The sequence below is a fragment of the Asterias amurensis genome, chromosome 8 (genome assembly GCF_032118995.1).
Source record: "Asterias amurensis chromosome 8, ASM3211899v1".
Taxonomy (NCBI): Eukaryota; Metazoa; Echinodermata; class Asteroidea; order Forcipulatida; family Asteriidae; genus Asterias; species Asterias amurensis.
In genome coordinates, this window is record NC_092655.1 from 9,164,749 (window position 1) to 9,187,580 (window position 22,832).

At 38.5% G+C, this 22,832-nt stretch overlaps 1 protein-coding gene across 1 annotated transcript in view; it reads right to left on the reverse strand.

Moving 5' to 3' along the window:
• Positions 1–22,832, reverse strand: part of LOC139940815 (meiotic recombination protein REC8 homolog) — a 418,728-nt gene that overhangs the window by 243,175 nt on the left and 152,721 nt on the right. The window contains exon 8 of the mRNA XM_071937199.1: positions 20,907–21,076. Within this exon, the coding sequence (XP_071793300.1) occupies positions 20,907–21,076 (170 nt within the window). The remainder of the gene's footprint in view (positions 1–20,906; positions 21,077–22,832) is intronic.

Sequence of the window (22,832 nt, forward strand, 5' to 3'; positions counted from 1 at the left end):
GCACACAACAATTTTAACTTAGACCTCGGCACAAAACCCACCGATGTAACGGCTGAAGGATACGGTGATCAAAGAAGCACCCACAACACCCGCCCCGGGAAAGGGGGTCGGCGCACCGCGCCCACAAAAATAAAATTACCTTGCAATGTTTTGGGGTGAAACCAACGACAGGCGAAAACAAAAACGGATGGCCAATACAAAACAAACGTGATAACTACATGTAATGTCTATACTACATGCACGCGGGCAACCGCCCCACACAACCCAGGGCACACCCTGGCGAGCTGCCAAACCCAAAACCCGCACAGCGCAGTCTTGCCGCGCGCGGGAAACTAATCCAAAAACCGCTACATTGCTCTCCCGCGCTACACCCACACACGCATAAAGCACTGGCTAGTGCTAAAACAACAACCCAAAACGGCTGGCGAACTAATAAATGCTAGCAGGATGCCGCGCCAAGCGCGGCGACCCGCTAGATGAGGAGGATTCTAGTATATACAATGTTGTGAAAGGTAATGTGGGGTAAGGGAGGTATTCTTACAGGTAATAATCATTTTGTAGGATTGATTAGAAATTTTATTTACAATCGGTATGGAATATTGTCATTTGTTGTATTTTGATTTTTGAGCATGCACAACATAGTTGAGAAACATCGCCTCCCCTTCACCTTCTCTCTTGCGTTCTCACAAAAAAAATTGGTGTTTGTTTCTGGAATAGAGCTTTAATTAATATTGGGGAGGGTATACTTGGCAATGATGGTATTTGGCATGATATAGGGTTTTTCGTGATATTTTAGGGTTGATCGAGCGGGCCTACTACGTATTATCCGTACCGTATAAATGTGGATTATTTTTCGCCTCTTTTACGCATAGTTTTAATTCAATGATCGGCTTTTGTCATTGTATTAATTTTATTCACTGCAGTATTTCCCCGCTAAGATGACTGCAAGGGTAATTACTTGGTCGACTAAAAATGTAGCACGTACACTGCTATAATGACACACTTATTTTATTGTGTTGACATGGTTGAGCACATTGGGTATAATTCAAAAACACGCGGATTAGTCAAGTGTCGTCACATTGCCAACAAGTCAGGCGGTCTTTGTCAAAGAGCCAATCAGACAATTGTATAACACGATGAATTTGGAATCAGCAGTGGTATTTGGTTCCCTCTGCAACAGATCCATAGTCACCGATAACCGCAGATTTACTAGACTAAAGGCAATAGTCTGGTCTCCCCCTCAACAATGAATCACCGTTGCTAATAGCAGATGAGATAATTATCCGACTAAAAAGGCTTGTATGAAAGTGGTACCCTCTTTTAAAACAAACTCATAATTACAGCCACTATAGCCGCGGAGTTTATCTGACTGAAAAGGAAGAAGTTCTGGGAAAGCAGATTTTAAAAAAATGCGTCAGTTGGTGTGGACGGTGTTGGAAAAAACGACAAAGTCAATTTCTGCAAAACTGTATTGAAAATAAATACATTTAATGATTGGTTGCTATAATATGTTGAATGATTTGTTGCTTTGTTTCCAATCGTTCACACGATTTTAGAATCTTAGGCCCCATCCATCATGATTTATCGAGCGTATACGCCTAACGACGCATATACAAAGTTGTCGGAGCACCAAATAAAGCGAGTTTTCGGAACACGCTGTGCAACAGATATCTAATCTACTGTTTTTACCACCGCTCTTGGGGAGTAACAGAGTGTCGGCCTCATTAACTTTTAGTTTATTTTCATATTAATTAATTGATTGTCAACTTTCTGGAAAACATCTGCCGTGGCGTGCGCCCCGCGTGACGAAGTCCCCTGATAAAACATCCAACTTTATATGTTCTCTGGAACCCTTTACAAACTAAATAGAAACGGTAATTTTATTTGTCTTTAATAACTACTCCTACATCCTCTCACTTATTTGACTTTTAGAAAACATTTGCCTAGTTATTTTGAGGGTTTGTATGTCCCGTTTGTAAATTTAGTATGGAGAAATTCGTAAAAGTGTAGTACCCGATTCAGCCGCACATGAGGGCTCTTTTGTTAACAAAACCCGACGGCCGATTGCTTAATACAAAACGGATTTGGGGCAAAATGTACATCCTGAGTGCTAACCAAACTGCTTTAAGTTCCAACAATTTTGTTGCTCCAGAACTTTGACCAATAGAATGTTCGTTTACAGCTTCAAAACAGCTGTTGGTGTTTCACAAAGTAACTCTCAAAGCATACTACAATGTAATCTTAAACGGTAATTTCATGTGCTCTTTTGGAGGTTTAACTGGCAAAACCTATATGAAAAGAATCAGTAATGTATTCACTTTCTTCTTGAAAATATTGCAATTTCTGCGTGTATACGTTCTGTGTGTGGGGATGACATATGGACTGTACCACCAATGATACAGGGTTAAATGGAACAAATAAAGTTATTAGCAACAGTGGGTTGCTGTTTGATGCGTTTAAAAAATGCTGGGAAGTTGGGTAGGTCTACATGAGTGATTTAATAATAATAAACACATCTGTAACAGACGCATGTATTTTTTTCTCTCATAGTTATAAAGCCTTAACATTTTTTATTTAACACGCAAAATTAAACCCGACGGCCGATTGCTTAATACAAAACGGATTTGGCAAATGTACATTCTGAGTCCTGACCAAACTGCTTTAAGTTCTAACAATTTTGTTGCTTCAGAACTTTGACCAATGTTATGTTCGTTTACAGCTATAAAACAGCCGTTGATGTTTCACAAAGTTCGTAACTCTGAAAGCGTACGGTAATTTCATGTGCTCTTTTGAAGGTTTAACTGACAAAACCTACGAAAAGAATCAGTATTGTATTCACTTTCTTTTTGAAAATATTGCAATTTCTGCCTGTATACGTTCTGTGTGTTGGGGATGACATATGGACTGTACCACAATGGTACAGGGTTAAATGGAACAAATAAACTTATTAGCAACAGTGGGTTGCTGTTTGATGCATTTATGCTGGAAAGTTGGGTATAGGCCTACATGAGTGACTTGAGTGAGTTACACATCTGTAACAGACGCATGTATTTTTGTTTCCCATAAAGCCTTAATTATTTTTTATTTAACACACAAAATTAACCCCCTGTACAAAATGGTATATAAACCATACCATTTACCCTCTGTGCAACATCAATGAGTCACTCTGGAATGTTAATGGAAGTCCGAGGTCACCATCCACTTCAAACCTAAAGAGGTGGCTCTGTGTGCAGCCTATGGCTTCTTCCCCTTCAAAACCAGACAACCCCACATGTAAGGAAATATCGCTCGTGACTCCAGCCAATCGGACGACTCATAAGAGGGAGTTCGGTTCAGGGTTTTGTAAGACTTGCAACCCGACGTCTGGAACGACACAGTCATGTTGAATTCCACAAGGATGCCATGCCACTGGACCTTCTAATTTCAATCCAAGATGGCGTGGGTTACGCTTTTAATAGTATAGATGAATAGCAACAGATATATTACCCATTAAAACGCTACCTACGTAGACCTACACCCTTGGTCGAAATTGTGGTTGTTTAACATTAAAATTAGGCCGATGTGGGTGTAAAATTAACCCCACAATTATAGATTGCTTTGTACAAGGAATGGACCGAACAAAACTGGAATGAACTGAAACACCACCGCACTGATCCTTATAAAAGTTATAACCGGCCCCTTGGCCACACTCACCAGTGGTTAACGATGCTGTAGCAAACCTTTTTATGTTCCTTAAATGCAACATCCTGACGCAAACTGCACGTTCCGGCTGTAGGGCCTATTGCAGTATTTAAATAAACCATGATCCCTCGGCAACCAACGACACATGGCCGATTGTCCGCAACTACTGTGGCCAGCTAATCCACGGGCCTTTTTCAAAAAGTTTGACACGGGCGAAACTCCTAGCTAAATTAACTAACAATGGATTGGTAGTGCCAATAAAACCCAACAGTACACCTCATGGAAACGCCGGATATAAAACGTCTAAATAACAACATACCATTGTGACGTTAAATTATGAACTGAATATTTTACCAGCAATACTTTTTACCTTAGGTAAAATCAAATCAGTACTGTTGATCGCCGATATGTTTTAGTTTAAAACAACACCCAACTATCATGACAATCATACTTCCATAGTCAAATCTATGCTATTCAATCATGATATACCGGCTAGTCATGCTAGTAAAATAGTAATAAATAAAGTCACGACCATGATGCCTGTCGAACGTCAAACTTTTTTCTTAAGTTAGTTCATAAAATTAATTAACATCAATATAAAATATTTATACTCACTCACCAATATCCAAAGGAGAGGATTTGCATAATAAATCCAGCAAAGATAAAAATCACCATTAAATGGCAATGCACAGCCTCACACTCACTGACACACTAGTGACAGCCATGGCATGACCGCCGAGCGGCCCAGTCTATAATTATAATTAAATAATGAACTGAAAATTTAGTGAATCTCTGAGTAAACATAGTACTGACCAAATTGTCCCAAAAACTTCAGTCACTCGTCCAATAATACGACTTGGCCAATGTCACTCATCATAGTCCAACAGATTGTAAACTGTCACCACTAGTCCCACGGGCCACTACGAACGGAGTTGAAAAGACGTATCCATCCCACGGTTCGGAGTAAGCACCTCCACCACGACCCGGCCCGGCCGAGCAGCGGGCACACAGCTCCGACATCGAGTGGACCGCCGTTGATGTTTCACAGATGTTCGTTTTGTTGTCCTTCGCTCTGATCATGTCAGCTCAGCTGCGGTTCGTCCATCACCGGCTAAAACAGTGTCAAAAACCAGACGAACTCTCTCACATTGCTGAAACAAATGAAGGTTACTTCAAGAAGCAAAACCAACTGATTCCCTGATCGATATCTGGGCATGACCACGAACATGGTGGGCCGAACGTAGGTATGTAAAGCTGCAAAAAGCAACGACAAAACCAGAGTCCCGTCCATCGATCTTGACGTAAAACTTGCTGTAGTAAACTAGCACTCAAGCAGTATTGTTGGTCATGTTGGTATTTACCGTAGCACGAATAGTGGCGTAAAGTTATGATAAATAAATAAAATAATAAATAATTTATTCATTTATATTGCGCCCATTCCATAAAATGTACACAAGCGCATAACAAAATAATTATAAAAATATAACATTTTACAACAGGAAAATATACAGCAATCCAAACAAACTGAAAATATAAGAACCTTACAGGACAATCCGAAGAGTTAAAATTGCAAAACATAAGACAGACCAAAACAAACTAGTAAAGGAACAATATATTTATATGCACAATCAGTAAAAAGCTTCTTTAAAAAGATAAGTCTTAAGGACAGATTTAAAAATATTGAGGCGCTGCCAGCGCTCCTAATATGAGGGGGGAGTTTGTGATCCACGACTTGCTGCAGTATAATTGCAGCACACATGCAGTCGAAGCAAATAGCAAAAGCATCGTCCGATTACTGTCTTGAATTTGCAATCAGAATGTAGAAAGTCCTACTCGCTGACGCTCTGCTGATGGCCAGATGGCAGACCGCGCGACGCAGTATAAAACAGCATCCGTCAATATCTCCATCCATGCATACACATGTATTGTTAGTACAGTCAAATTTACATGACGGTTCCAGTCCCAAAAACTTTGGGAAATAACGGATTTTACACATAGCACTCCTCACTCGGAAAGAACATACTGGCTACACAACAACGTGACTGCATGTTGAAAAACCCAACGTTGACTCACTTTTATCCTTAAGTAGAACCCAAAATTCAAGAGCACAATTTCTTGAAAAGTTACTCCAAAATTAAGCTGTGACAAAGTGACAATAATTATGCTCCCGCCAAACTTTCCTAATTGGTCAACCATGTAAACCAACACAAACTTATGTAAGCCCATTGGTTGCTGAATACCCAACACTACCATTCATAATACCACACACACGATATGTCATCATGTTAATGCAAGCCATAGGGAAAAAACCTAGACTGGAAAACAAGTCTCGCCATGACTCATGCGAGCTAACACCAACAGGGAGCAATATGCAGAGTATAACTTATTTTATCGCTTACGGGATGAAATGAAATATAGCTACTAACATGTACACCACCACACACTGCTCAGCGTACAGCGTAGTATATAGGCCTATAACACATGGACGTGGCATGATTGCTACGTCATTCTCAATCGCGCCTGTGATTGGCCAATGTTTAGAATGAAATGCCCACCCTGCATAAGCACTTTAATAGGAATTCCGATAAAACTGTACAAACCCATCAAGGATGTTGTTTGAGCCACGTGTACAAGGTTGAAAGTAGAAAGACACGACCATACTCACGACTCTGCTTTACTGTTCTCGCTGTATGTACATACAATGTACTGTACATGTATACGTTGTTCGTGTATGCACAGCGTGCAGACTGCCGAATCGTGCCGCGCCAGGCCGGGGCACACTACGCCAACAGCCTTGAGTCAAGGCTAATGCAAGTATGGCATTTGCTAGTTCCCTGTCCTTTGTGTTTAAACATTCTTGTAATCATTGTTCATGCTCCCCGGCAATAGGAAAAGGTAGTGCTTGGCTAGAAATCTGCATCCATCACGCAGTCGACATGGTCGAAGGAAACAAATAAATTTGAAACTTTTTAGATTCCTTAAAATGCTTGGACCATGGACAATCTGAAGCCCAGAACAAAGAGCTGGTTGCCAGAAAACTGGGATGCTTGAACATCAATGTAGAAGCAATGGACCACAATGGACAATCTGAACACACATGATGAAGAGATCTGGGTAGTGGAAGAAATACCATGAGACCTCAAAGATGCAATTATTGTCACAAGAAGGGAGATAGTGTGGAATCTCCTGCTTATGGCATCTTCTTTGAAATATGGACCATTTTACAACCTCAAATGTCATTTTTCAAACACTTTGTTTTGACCTTTTCAGATATTTCAAATAATTGTATACATATTAAGGTTTACTAAATAATCATATAAGGATAGTTCAGTTAATTTTAATTGTGTAGTGTTCATTTTTAATATGTAGAGTCTGCAGCAGTGAAACCTGTGGTTATATATATTTAATTCAAAACTAGCTTAAGTAAATCACTAAGGATCATTCATTGTTTACTATAATGAGGCCCAACAGATGTGTGGGTTCGAATCCCCAGCCGTGACACTTGTGTCCTTAAGCAAGACACATAACCATTGCTTCGTCCTTCGGATGGGACGTAAAGCCGTTGGTCCCATGTGTTGTGTAAACGCATTTAAAAGACCCAGTGCACTTATCGAAAAGAGAAGGGGTTCGCCCCGGTGTGGCGGTTTCAACTTTCCGCTGTGTTCAGTTTTCCGAAGGATCAAATACTGTAGCATTACGTCATGCGATGCCTGTGCACAGCAAGTGAAAGTAGTCTATTTTTAGTGCCGTATTGAGTCATCCGTTACCCTCCCGTAGCTGTCATGGTGGCGTCCACGAGTCGAGTACAACTAGCGGCAAACGCGTGGATCGTATGAGTTGTTTTTTATGCAAGCAGAGTGTGACCTGCCTAAAGTTGTACCCATGTAAAGATGGGGCAAGAGATTATGTGACTACACAGAAAAGAATCGTAATATAAACAATTTGGGGTCACTGCTGAGAGAACTACAGTACTCACCAGGGTACACACGGCGGTATCCGACAGGTCACCCGGAAAACTGAACACGCCGGAAAAATAAAACCGTTCGAACAACGTGCTGATATGTCCGACTACGTCACCTGGAAAACTGAACACGGCGGAAGACTGAAACCGCCACACCGGTGTTCCTGGCTTTGGCTGCATATTGCGCCATAGCACCTTGTAAACCATTACATGGTGCTTAAGGATTAGGTCTTATATCTCAAAATTCGCCCCACTCCTTGCAGTAATAATACCTGGCGCTTTGTATCTTTTGGCAAAAGGCGCGTTATAAATACGGTTATTATTATTATATCTCCACAGTGACCCCCAAATGTGTTCATCCTCCATGGTATAAGTAGTGAATGGGATCCTTCTAGCGGAAAATAAAACTTTGCGATCTGTATCTATAGATTTACATGTTGCGTCTTGTCCGGCGGACTTTGAATTTCTTTTTGAAATGTTTGGCACTGTGTCTAGTCCACGAACGTCTTATCCGCTAGAAATTGTGGGGTTTTTTTTTCTGCAGGACTTAGTAAAGCACTGATTATTCCTGCTTTAGAACACTTAAATGTTAAGGCAAAAATTTTAAGAGTGTTTTGTTAACTACCTTAAATGATGTCCAGACTACTTGGGAGCGCTATAGGTCTCTGCCCTCGCTATCCATCTGCTATAACAGATTATGGGGCATGAAGGACATTTTAATTTGTGTTATCAAATTTGATATTTGCTAAAATTTGCTTTGTGCTCAAAGTGAAATGGATGTCAAATTTTTTGAAGGACATTTAAACCCATCACAAGTTAATGTGCTTGTAACAAAACAACTTCTGTGCACCCTCAACTTGTGTGATATTCATAGGCATGCACCTACCATCATGCTACGCGTTGTTTCACCTGTACAAAGAGAGGGATTGAATATGCTGGAAATAAAGATTCTGATATACTATTTTTTCAGAGTATTGTGTAATCCCCAATGTCAAATCTTTGTCCTTATTTTATACAAATACTAGCGGGCAGCTAGATGAGGAGCATTCTAGTATTACAAATTTTGTGAAAGGTGGGGCAAGGGAGGTATTCTTACAGGTAATAATCATTTTGTAGGATTGGATTAGAAATTGTATTTATAATCGGTATGGAATAATATTGTCATTTGTTGTCTTTTGATTGTTGAGCATGCACATCATAGTTAATGTCGCCTCCCCTCCTCACCTTCTCTCTTGCATTCTCCAACTAAAGGAATTGGTGTTTGTTTTTGGAATTGAGCTTTAATATTGGGGAAGGGTTTACTTGGCAATGATCGTACTTGGCATGATATGTAGGTTTTTTTGTGATATTTTAGTGTTGATCGAGCAGGCCTACGCATTTTCCGTATAAATGTGGAATATTTTTTGCCTCTTTTACGCATAGTTTTAATTTCCCCCCCCCCCCTTTTGTCCCCCTATTCATTGTTTACCCCTTGCTTTTTTTCAGTATGCTTTCTAACTCCATTCATGTATTTCCACTTCACTGCTTATGCTTCACTTATAGTTACCTGTTCATGTTTGTTGTGTTGTCATTTGGCCTTCCAGAAAGACTCTGCTAGGGTTGAAACAACGTCAGGCCATTAACTATTTTTTGCTTTTAGTTTTAATTCAATCGTTTTGTTATTGTATTAATTTTATTAACTGCACTGAGTATTTCCCCGCTAAGATGACTGTAAAAATATAGCACGTACCCTGCTACATGTATAATGACACACTTAGTTTATTGTGTTGAGCACATTGGGTATAATTCAAATACACGCGGATACTGGTCAAGTGTCGTCACATTGCCGACAAGTCAGGCGGTCTTTGTCAAAGAGCCAATCAGACAATTTTTGTATAACACGATGAATTTGGAATCAGCAGTGGTATTTGGTCTCCGCAACAAATCCATAGTCACCGATAGCCGCGGATTTACTCGACTAAAGGCTCGCAAGAGTCTGGTCTCCCCCTCAACAATAATCACCGCTGCTAATAGCAGAGGAGATATCTGACTAAAAAGGCTTGTATTACAGTGGTACTCTCCTTTTAAACAAACTCATAATCACAGCCACTAATAGCCGCAGAGTTTATTTGACTGAAAAGGAAGAAGTTCTGGTAAGAAGCAGATAAAATACTTTTGAAAATGACAAAGTCAATTTCTGCAAAATTTAATTAAAAAAAAAAATACATGATTGGTTGCTATGATTTGTTGCTTTGTTTCCAATAACATTTACACGATTAGAATCTTATTAGAATCGATTTATCAAGCGTAACGTCTAACAACGCATACAAAGTTGTCGGAGCACCAAATAAAGTGAGTTTTCGGAACATGCTGTGCAACAACATACCTGCCAACCTTGAGGAATGAAAACGAGTAATCAAGCAAAATCGAGCAAAATCATGTGATTCTTACAAAAAGTATGCACACTGAATGTGTACCCTAAAGAAAATGGGGGAAAAAAGTGGGAAAACCGTTGTCCGGATTTGGGGCCAGCACAACGAACGTTAAAAGGCTTTCAAAAATAAATTCAAGCGTGGAGAAAACATTCACAGAAACAAAGGCCACAATTCTTACATTGTAACAATGTGTTGTGCATCCTCATTTTAAAGATATTTTGTAGCTTTCCTTAGCGTAATTCCACAAGCGTGATGCGTCCTCGTCGCCCATCGACTGCCTTATCATTTTACTTGTCACAAAAATACACGTTAGTTCGACCCTAGCAGAGTCTTTCTCGAAGGCTAAAGAGAAAGCCTTCGAGAAAGACTCTGCTAGGGTCGAAACGTCAGCCCATTAACTATTTTTTGCATTTATACTCTCGGTCCATTTGGTTGGTAAGTTGTTTGCAACAGCTAATTCTATTTTCTCAAAAATACATGTCCACACACACACACAACCCATACAACATACATCGTGTGGGAAAACCATGTGTGCTAAGTCTTGTCTCAAGGTGTTGGCTTTTTAGTAAAGCGCCCTCTCTTGGTACAATAGAACAAATTGGCATTGAAGACATGTATAATGGACATCGCGCTAGACGAAAAACTAACATAGGCGGCTCCAATGAAAGACCACACGGAGCATTTTACGCTCACATTAACGACAAATATACTGCTTGGAAAACAAGACGAATAACAAAACAAGAAGGATAAATAATTGATACATCGTACCGTTCAAAATATTAATAAATCATTGTATTTAATTAACAATGTACATGATTTTGAGGAAATAAATAATAAAGGGTGAGTGGTTCGTAATCCGTAACACAGCTCGTAATTCCGTAATGATTAAATCGGAATGGTTGGCAGGTATGCAACAGATATCTAATCTACATTTTTTACCACCGCTTTTGGGGAGTAACAGAGCGTCGGCCTCATCAATTTTTAGTTTATTCTCATATCAATTAATTATCATATCATTACGTGTCCGGCCCTCTAAAACCAGACCCGACCAAACCTTGTATCTGGTCGGGTCGGGACACATACTTTTGGAGGTTTTTAAAGTGAGAAAAATCAGCTGGGAGTTGGGGGATTAAGATCGTTATCACCACTAATCCGATAAGGTTTGACAAAGCCATCCTGCCTGAAGGAATCCATGTGGATTTATTTCAATTGAAGACTAAGATATTGATTGTTACAATATTTAAAATGATTAGAATTGTAAAAAGTTACTTGGTTTTCTTTTTTGAATGGTAAAAATCCATCCATGAATAGCAAAGAACGGTTATTGTTTGTGTCGACTTTCGTTCCGCCGGCTGCGCCGTACGTGCGCACTAATACTGTTTATAGATAAAGTAGTGCTGCTAGGCCCTGTCCGTGACAAACATGCATGCGAACGTTTTTTAAAGGCAAACTTGTTCTTTCAATTAATTTTACAAAATAAAACATCTGGAAGAAGTTCTATGAGTGACAAATAACTTGTCTTTTTAACCGCTGCACTGGCCCTCGAACGTCAGCAAACACGAATAGAAATAGCACCAGATTTCACGCACAACAGCAGATTTCAAGCCCACTAGTCGTTGTTCTTTGCGTGCGACACAAAAATACAAGAAACTTTGAACGCTAGAGGGCGCTTCAGAACAATGCGATAGCGTGAGATTAAACGACCTCTATTGGTAAAATTACGCGAACTAGAAACACACACGCCTTGAGAGAACGACTTGGCGTGTCTGCACATGCTCACCCACGATGCATGCATAATAGTATACCGTACATAACATACACTAGCGGGATGCCGCGCTTCGCGCGGCACCCCGCTAGGATATAAAAATCCTTTACACAAATATTTCGAAATGTGGGTGAGGGTGTTATACGCCTCTCTCAATATTTATGCATGGCGTCATAATTCTAACCCAAAATGAAGCTATTTCGCACGTCCACCACTACTTGCAGTGGCTGTACCCACCTCGTTTTGGGTTAGACAACGTACCTTATGCATCTAGAAACTATAAGGCTCCCCCGTGATCCTTATAGGGGTCTAATATGTTGGGCCTCCCTAACGTTACACGTTTTTCAAATCAGCGTTGATAGGTGAAACTGACCGTTAGCCAGCAATAACTAAAGTTTCTTTTGTACTACACTACCAAAACTTTCTCCACACACTCAATATACATTCATAATGCTTGCATTTCCTTTTTAAAAAACATCGTCAAAAATGACATTTTTACGTCCCACGATACATAGCGTTGCTACAGCACTATAAGTAAAGGGAGTTTTTGGAACATGCTGTGTGCCACAAATCTAATTTATCTACTGTTTTTTTTTCGGGGGGGGGGGGGGGGGGGGGCGGGGGTGGTAAGAGCTTAGGCCTCTTTTTAGTTTATTCTCATCTGAATTGGTCTTGTAAACTTTCTGGTCAATAGGCTGCATGTATAACGGGAGCACTTAACGTGAACGTCAAAAAAGTGTTTTGCAGGCAGAGATACCAAGTCCAGAGGCTAGCTATGTGTGAGATTTTTCAAAGCTCAACCCCCATCCCCCGGAAAAAAATTGCCAGTTTAAGAAGGCCTTTTTAAATCGCCGCCCAACCTTTTTTTTTTTTTTTTTTTTTTACAAATAAATAAAACAATGTGAAATTTAATTGTGGACAAAAAGTGTTTCATAATGCATCAAAAGCCTCCTCAGAATAATTAAAACTCACTTGAGGTACACAGGAGATGTTGATGGTTAATGTGGAGGTTCGATTGTGTCAGATTATATCCTTCCAAACTTGAAAAAAATAGACTAAAAATGATGTCCAAAATCAATCGCTCACTTCTTCTGCCTGTTGTGTCTTCGCTAGTGGAGCGCATTTCAACGAATTTGCTAAAAGAATCGGAACAAACTTGTGCGCAATAAGCGTTTTGCACTCTGCCGAATTTGAGCTGAACCTACTGGATGAGCAAAAGCGTGCGCAATCTGCAAATTTGCGCTCTGTTTGTACAAATTTTGTACAAAAAATGTCGTTAATTTTTTTTCCCGATCTCGCCCCAATAATGGTTGATGTGCGTGTGAGCGTGAGACAGAGCCCAAATGCGTGAGTCTCACGCCTAATGCGTGAGACTTGGCAGGTCTGGTTTTGTTTTATTGTCACTTTGGGCTTATTGCATCTCGCGAAATTTGAACGACAAACGACACAATTTCTGACCGCGTTCATGTTCACGCTGCTCTAGGAACAAACCTCCATACATCCCATATCTCTGGAACCCTATATCGTACAAACTAAATAAAAACGATACACTCGTCCCCACTCCTTAATTTTCTCTAACTTATTTCACTTTCAGAAAGCATGTCAAGTCATGTTTAGGGTTTGTTATGTCCAGTTTGGGTCAATAGACAAACTCCTAAAAATGTACCCCATTCAGCCGCACGAGGTCTCTTTTGTTAATATTATCTCCATCAGTAACCAACCCGACGGGCCGATGGCTAAATTAATCTTCATAATGGATTTGGCAAAATGTACATTCTGAGACCTGACCGACACACTGCTCTAACCAATTTTGTGAATGGACTTATTCAAAAGGAAACTTAATGTCGTTTTGCTTAACAACTTTGACCAAATGCAAAGCAAAGTTCTTTTTTTTACAGCTTCAAAACAGCCTTTGACGTGTGTGTATAAGTTTCACCATAGAGTAAGGAATGGTTTCACAATTCTACCGCCATGGTTAAACTCTGAAACTGCAACATTATACCTCCATGAACAAACCGTATTCTAAAACGGTATTCATGTACCCATTTGAGTTTACTGGCAAAAGGTCCAAGGTCGCCACCCACTGTCAACCTAAAGTGGTCCCACGGCGACCTTCTTCACCAAGCAACAGGTGGCCTGTCTCAAACCAGACAACACACCACTCACAATACACTGACCAGAATGGCTCTTTGTGTAAGGCCCCCCCCCACCCCCAAAATGTTATTAATTGTAAAGTTCCCTTAGACACCTTCCAACCTATAGCCGGCCCTACCCAATGTTTCCAAATTATTAAGCTTCCGTTTGATCCCATCCTTGTTCATCATGATAATTCTCATGCCGTTTGGAAGTGAATGCTTTTTTATAAATATTCTCCATTTAATCTTTTCAACAAATGAGTCACCCGCAGAAGGATTTCTAGGAAGTCTGATAACAACGTCGACCAGTGGTTGACACATGGTCACCTGCGAAACATCAATCTACGGTACTTAATCCATTCAATGCAAATTCGGTCAAATTCGTGAGATTGGTTTCGGATTTGTCCTGGCACCCAGTCTCTTCGACCCTTTCGACCCTGCGCGGCAATGAATGGACCAATCCGGAGAACCATGCTTAGTACAACACAAAAGTAACCTGACCAAAAAGGGCGGATCGAATGGCGGGTGGGCGTTTAAGGGGCAATGAATGAACCAATCCGGAGCACCATCTGCGAAACACTGTCCAATGAGTCGCCTGTCAGAAAGATTTCTAGGAAGTCTGGTAACAACATCGACCAGTGGTTGACGCACGGTCGCCGCCCAAACTTCCTCCAATCACATGACTTGTAAGTGCGAGTTTGGATCCGGGTTTTGCAGACTTGCAACCCGACGTCTGAAACCACACAAACGTATTGAATTCCACACAAACAACCGTGTTGGATTCCACAAGGATGCCATACCACTGGACCTTCTAATTTTCAATCCAAGATGGCGCAGGTTACGCTTTTAATAGTATAGATACATACATCATGTACAGCATAGTCGTCGCGCACATGGATATATATCTTTCTGTCAACATCGCCCAAAACCGAGCAGTTGCGTGGGAATTTTAGCGTCTCTACGTTAAACTACACAACCAGCATGACCAATATTAGCCGTATGAACAAAAATATTATTTCATTGTGTATTCCCTTATAAAAATTCACTGTAGTTTTACCATAGTTATTCTATAGTTTCACTATAGTTTGTAAAGTTTACTATAATACCTATAGTAAAAATAAAGTTTCCCTCAGAGTAAAGTTACTGTAGTTTTATTACAATACGTACTTCAGTAAAACTACAATATAACTGTAGTATATTAGAAGTAAAACTACAGTTTTATATTTTGGATAAACTTCAGTTTTACTTTAAAAATTCACTGTAGTTTTACCATAGTTATTCTATAGTTTCACTATAGTTTGTAAAGTTTACTATAATACCTATAGTAAAAAATAAATTTGCCCTCAGAGTAAAGTTACTGTAGTTTTATTACAATACGTACTTCAGTAAAACTACAATATAACTGTAGTATATTAGAAGTAAAACTACAGTTTTATATTTTGAATATACTTCAGTTTTACTTTAAAATTCACTGTAGTTTTACCATAGTTATTCTATAGTTTCACTATAGTTTGTAAAGTTTACTATAATACCTATAGTAAAAAATAAAGTTTCCCTCAGAGTAAAGTTATTGTAGTTTTATTAAAATACGTACTTCAGTAAAACTACAATACAACAGTAGTATATAACAAGTAAAACTATAGTTTTATATTTTGAATATACTTCAGTTTTACTTTATCTACAAACTGAGGTTAAACTTTTAAAAAAACTGTAGTAAAACTTAATACTAAGATTTTACTAAAGAATTCTAGTTTTCTATGGATCTAAATTTCTACAATATTGCGTTATTTTTAAAAGTGGAGTCCCTGTTTCAGGTTGTCTATATTCTATAGAAATTAGTTTCTTAGTTTCTATTATAAACATTTCTTTAAAAACTTTTCAAAAGTAGAATCCCAGCTTAAACAAAAATGTTTTTAAACATACTCTTCCCCCCCCCCCCCCCCGAGTTCAAGATCTTTGTATTGTGGCTCGAAAAATAATGACTGGACACTTTTCCACCAATAGAGGGCGCTATACGATAAGTGGTTGTATAACAGGTCAGCACCTAGACTTCGCTTATGTAAACTGAACAGCTATGTTCTGCACAACATGTGGAGCCCGTCTATCTATCAGTCAGAGTCAGTTTCAAACTGTTTCAAACGGCAGACACCAACGGATTCTATATTCTGTGATGATGTTGTAGTTTTGTGTATGATAATTGTACATTATGGAGGTATTTCCAGTGAATTTTAAAGGCTGACTGTGTGGGGGCTGATTAAATGTGAATTTCACAGTGAAAAATTAAGAGCAAGAGAGAATCGACGATCGACGTCCGTCAGGTACCGTCGCCGTGAGAGTGATGTCGGTGATCATTTTTGTTTGGTAAGTACGTGTTAGATTTTAGCCTAATTGTTGTTTTTTTTTTTTGGTGTAATTAATCGCTATGGTTTGGTTGGACTTGGAACCTATGAGGGATATGTTAAAGATTATTCTATTAATTTTAAGTGTTCTTGGGGAAAAAATTCATACATAATAGGGGGCCTACTTGATACTCTGTCCATGCTGTCTTGGTCTACCCTGTACTGTTATTAATATTATTATAATTCAGAATCAGAGCCACCATTCATAAATTTATCTTAATTAGTTGCAGTGTATAAACTCATGAATGAAGGCCCTGAATTATAATTTTTTGTAGAAGACTCTTAACACTTCTGAATGCAGACTCTTGTCGATGCATTTGGCCACACAAGCATGAGAAGCATGACAAGTGGGGCTAGGCATGCTATTGCTAGGCAAAGTGCTGCAGTGAGGTTAACTAGTTTTTATTTAATTTTGTTAAAAAAAAAAAAAATCTGTGGTATGGTATGTTTGTGTTTATTTAATCCTTAATTATTTTTGTTGGCCCTACTTTACTTTTTTTCTTGGCTAGGAAATTGCCTTGGGTCCGACATTTAAACCCAAATTAATATTTGATAGTGTGGGTTTCGTTAAACATTAGTTGTCACGTTCATAATCATGACAGAAAGTACTTAGACTGGAGTAGTCGATAACCTCTTTCCTCATCTGACTTTACAGACTGGAGAATTGTGCAAACCTAATAGTTTTGGCAAATGTTTTATTATTTCTGACACGTATTTTCCAATTTCTTCTTTTACAGATCTTGTGCTTCTCTGATAAAGACAACTCAATCAACATCACCATCAACAGAAGGCTGGCAATGAAGCATGGTGCGGTGTTTAGGCTACGTCTTCCTCAAGATAATTATTCCAAAAAGAGATTAATCCTGTCCTGTGATATTGCTAAAAAAGGTGCTGCATGTATTTCATTTACACTGCTTTCTGGTAAAACTACAGTTAAGTTGTGGTATACTATTAAACTAAGGAATACTATAGTTACACTGCAATCGTATTGCAGTTTTATTGTAATTATACTGCAGGTTTACTGTAAAAAAAGTAATGATGTGGTAAAACTACAGTTATGTTGTGGTAATACTATAGTTTAACTAAGTAATACTACAGTTTCACTGCAATCGAATTGCAGTGTTACTGTAATTATACTGCTGGTGTACTATACAAAATGTTCAAAAACAGTATAGATTTACTACAGTAAGTACTATAGTATAACTCCAGGATAACTATAGTATAAGTATAATTACTGGAGTAATTTTGAAGTAAAAGTGTAGTGAAACTTCAATAAAACTACAGTTGTACTGCAATTAAATTGTAGTATTTTTATAGTAGAATTGTAGTGAATTTTAAAGTAATGATGTGGTAAACCTACAGTTATGTTGTGGTAATACTATAGTTTAACTAAGTAATACTACAGTTTTACTGCAATAAAACTAGTTTTACTGTAATTATACTGCAGGTTTACTATACAAAATGTTCGAAAACAGTATAGATTTACTACAGTAAGTATTATAGTATAACTACAGGATAACTATAGTATAAGTATAATTACTGTAGAGTAATTTTGAAGTAAAAGTATAGTGAAACTTCAATAAAACTACAGTTATACTACAATTAAATTGTAGTATTTTTATAGTAGAATTGTAGTGAATTTTAAAGTAATGATGTGGTAAAACTACAGTTATGTTGTGGTAATACTATAGTTTAACTAAGTAATACTATAGTTAAACTGCAATAAAACTGTAGTTATACTGTAGTTTTACTGCAGGTTTACTATACAAAATGTTCGAAAACAGTATAGATTTACTACAGTTAGTACTATAGTATAACTCCAGGATAACTATAGTAAAAGTATAATTACTGGAGTAATTTTGAAATAAAAGTGTAGTGAAACTTCAATAAAACTACAGTTATACTGCAATTAAATTGTAGTATTTTTTATAGTAAAACTACAGTGAATTTTTATAAGGGTTGTAAGATTTGTTCTTTATTTTGTTTATTTTGTTCAGTTAGATGAATGCTTTCTTTTTCTGTGGGTTAGTTTTTAGTGCATATTGGGTATAATAAATACGATAGTTAGGAGGCAATCGATTGAAAATTGAAATGGACAAATTGGAAGAACTGTTTTTTTGTCTTTTTTTTCCAAATTGCCGTCGGGCCCTTCGCAACTTTTTTTATGATTGCCTTGATGCCCTTTGAAATTTTTGAAAATTGCCTTGGTGCCCTAAATTTTTACACACAAAAAAGGCAAAAAAAACAACTAAAGTTGCTATAGGCGGTACTATGTTTGCCCTAATACTTTAGCCCGCTTCGCAAATTTATGTGTCTGCAGTTTAAGCGATTTTTAAAATTTTGCTGTTAGATACAAAATTTATGGACTGCTATGCAAAATTTTTATTTAGCTATACAAAAAAAAAATGCGTAACGGTCCATGCAAAAATACTGGACGAAATCGTTCCCTGGTAAACTTAGAATGCTTTTAATAAAAGCTGGCAAAGAGCGCATGGGTCTTGTAACGTTGTTTTGCGTCATTTCCCTTTGAATATTAAATACTGTAAGTACAAAGTAGTCACAGTTTGCAAAGAAAGCTGCAATTATAGCATCCATACTGGGCTTTGAACTGCTTACAATACCTTTTGCCAAAAAAGAAAAGGAAAAAAAAAACACTTTTGTACATGTTTATAATGTATAATGCCTGATCAAAATCTAGAAGCAATGTACAATAAGCTTAATTTACCCATTAATGACAGAATTACGTAAAAAGTACTAATTTTAAAATACACATACTGCTCAGTTATTGCCATTGCCAATGGCCATTTCATGTAGCCTTTAAAAGTAGTTCCAGAAATCATCCAGTCAGGCCAGTCCAGAGCAGGTTGTTTGTTTGAGGGATTAAAGGGATTATCACAGTTGGATGCCAGGACAGTGTGTTTACTTAAGGATCCTCCAAAAGTATGTGTGAAACCAGCAATATTTTTTAAAGGGCTGGACACGTCATGTGAACTTTCTGGTCAACATCCGCCATGGCGCGCACCCCATGTGACAAAGTTTCCAGATAAAACATCCAATTTTAATCATATATCTGTGGAACCCATATACAAACTATAAATAAAAACGGTAATTTTATTGGTTTTTAGTAACTACCCCTACATCCTCTCACTTATTTCACTTTTTTAAGAAAAAAATTGCCTTGTTATTTTAAGGGTTTGTAAGCCCAGTTTGGTTAATTTTGTAAGGAGAAATTCCTTAAAAAGTACCCCATTCAACCGCACATGAAGGCTCTTTTGTTAACAAAACCCAACGGCCGATTGCTCAATACAAAACGGATTTGGCAAAATGTACATCCTGAGTTCTAATAATTTTGTTGCTTCATTGACCAATGGAATGTTCGTTTACAGCTTTAAAACAGCCATTGATGTTTCACAAAGTTTGTAACTCTGAAAAATCACTATTCTTAAAAGGTAATTTCATGTACTCTTTTGAACTGGCCAAATCTTTATGAAAAGAAATAGTAATGTATTCACTTTCTTCTTGTGAACAATTTGTTCTAAGATAGTGTCACATAGTTTACAAATAGCAAGATACGTTTTGCATCACTGTCACCTCGGTAACAAACTGTGAAGTTTGATTGGTCGAAAACCAATCATGTGACACGCAACAAAAACGCATGATACATGGCTCGCGACAGGCCGGGTAACATGAAAAGTGATGTACACCGGTGTACATCACCTTGATCGTTCCCAGCATTGGTCGATTTCGCGCCGTGTACGAAACACCCGCAGGGTTCGAGGGAATTGTTTCTCGTTCGTCTGCTTATTAAACAATGAATAGACCGTCGTAATAATGTTTGAAGATCACAACAGAACTTCGAGAAGATGAATAACAATTATACAAAGGTATAACAAAACAATTGTTGCACGTTGACTGGGGTCCATGAGTTTGGTACACCCTCGAGGGAAAATGGCACCCTCGGCTTCGCCTCGGGTACCATTTTCCCCCTCGAGTGTACAAAACGCCATGGACCCAGTCCCAGCGTGCAACAATTGTATAATGAGTCACTCTGGAATGTTAATGGAAGTCCGAGGTCGCCACCCATTTCAAACCTAAAGAGATGGCTATGTGTGCAGCCTATGGCTTCCCCCTTTGATCAACAGGTGGCCTATATCAAAACCAGACAACTATACATGTAAGGAGATATCGCTCGTGACTCCAGCCAATCAGACGACTCATAACAGGGAGTTCGGGTCAGGGTTTTGTAGACTTGCAACCCGACATCTAAAACGACACAACCGTGCAGAATTCCACAAGGATGCCATGCCACTGGACCTTCTAATTTCAATCCAAGATTGTGCGGATTAGGGGATTAATAGTATAGATATGCCATACAACAATGGGCAGGCTGCTACCATCGTTAATTGTTGTATTCAACTGAAACAGAGGTTCCAACATAGAAAACAGCTGAGGAACCAAATGTATCTCTCATCAGTAAACCTTTACATTAAATTCTAAATTTATTTATGTCTTAAAGTATGTCTAAACTTAAAATTACATTTAGAAAGTTACCTTCCAAATACATTTGATGAATCTTTCCTTTGACGATCAAGATCATGAGCAAGGTTTTCTAAGCCTAATTCCGATGCCATATCCATTTCATCTTTGCTCGCAGACTGAATCTCTTCCATGAAATTGCCAACAGGGTCTTCTAAGGCCAACAGATCAGTATCATCAGGAATCTACAAAACATAAGACAAATCATTTTGAAATTCGTTTTTAAGTTGACAGAAATCATTTCTGAGATTAAAATGTATAGCTATATATTTATCACAAGCATGATTTAGGACACAACAAGTTCATGTTTTACGCATTGCTAGTAAATTTAAATTAGATGTTTGCACATGGTTGTGGATTTCTTCTTTCTCCCACTTACTTGTCATTTCCAGTATGTAGAAAGGTGTCAAAGTCGCCCTAAATCTTTGAAATTCGGATGCAGGGATATGCCAGAAAGAGTCAGGTACAATCTGCATCTCTCTAGCATTTTTAGTTCCAGAGTTATTGAAGAGGTCGGCACAGATTTATTTTCAAACCATTTTGAACATCTTTTTCCCTGTCGGCTTTTGTATTATGTCACAAACACTGTGTGTATGGCCCCTATGCATACACCCTGTGTGATAACTTGTCCCACTTGGCTAATTTCAAATGTTTTTTATTTATTTATTCAAAATAAGGGTTATAGCCCTGAACACCTATGCTTTTTGTTCAATAGATTTGTTTATGGGGTTCCGGTGAAACCCAATATCATAATTGTTTTTGCACTAATGTTGTTGTTTGCTGGTTTTTAATATCTTAACTTTTCAATGGATTTTTGGAAAACTGAACAAAATGTCAAACACAAATCTAAATTTATGTTAATATCCGAAGTCTAAGTGACAAATTCGTTACTGTAAACATATGCTACCTTACAGTACCGATTGAAAATAACTAGACACCGTGCGATAAATTTAGCGCGCAAACGAGCGTGGAGGTTGGCGCGATGACATGTCTTGAAAAAAAGTCAAATAGCCGTCGGTATATTAACGCGTGACTCACGGGTGGAGTGCCACGCGCTAAACTTGCAAAACCCATGCGACATTTTGCGTGATTACTAGAGAGTGAATAGTGCTTTGATGTCGCTCAATTCCCATGCTTATCCCCATATTGAAGGATGCTTTGATGGAGTGTAATTCACCGTTATTACTGAGATTGAAGGTTGCTTTGATGTTGTGTAATTCACCGTTATTACTGAGATTGAAGGTTGCTTTGATGTTACGTGATTCACCGGCACCATACATGTGTAGTTGATTATTTTGGGTATTTAAATAATGGTCTTTTAAAATGAAGTTGGCGGTCTGATTGTGAAAAAAAAATAGACTCAATGTGTATTTTCATTGTTGTGAAATTAAATGCCAGTCGCTGTCGGCATCTTGTGTCTGTAATTAGTGTCGGCATCTTGTGTCTGTGATTAGGTGTCGGAAACATGTGTCTGTGATTGGAAGTTGGCATTGCTTGAGTTGTGATTGGTTATAAGCCAAGACAATGTTCAACTTGGTTCAACCTTTGAGAAGTCTGCGTCGTCGCCATATTTTCTTTGGTCCATTGCCATCTGCGCGACGCCCACGCGTGGAGCGCCATGTGCTAAACTGGCAGTACCCACGCGACATTTTGCATGATTTCCCGAGAATGTACGTGCTTTGATGACGCCGGTAAATACCGGCGCCATACATGTACATGTACATAGTTTATTACTTTGTAACGTCGGCATCTTGTGTCTGTGATTAGGTGTCGACATCTTGTGTCTGTGATTAGGTTTCAGCAACTTGTGTCTGTGATTGGAAGTTTGCATTATTTTGCTTGAGTTGTGATTGGTTAAAGTCCAGACAATGTTCTTAAACCTTTTAGAAGTCTGGGTCCCCATTTTCTTTGGTCCAAGACCACCAACAGCGAGGCCCACGC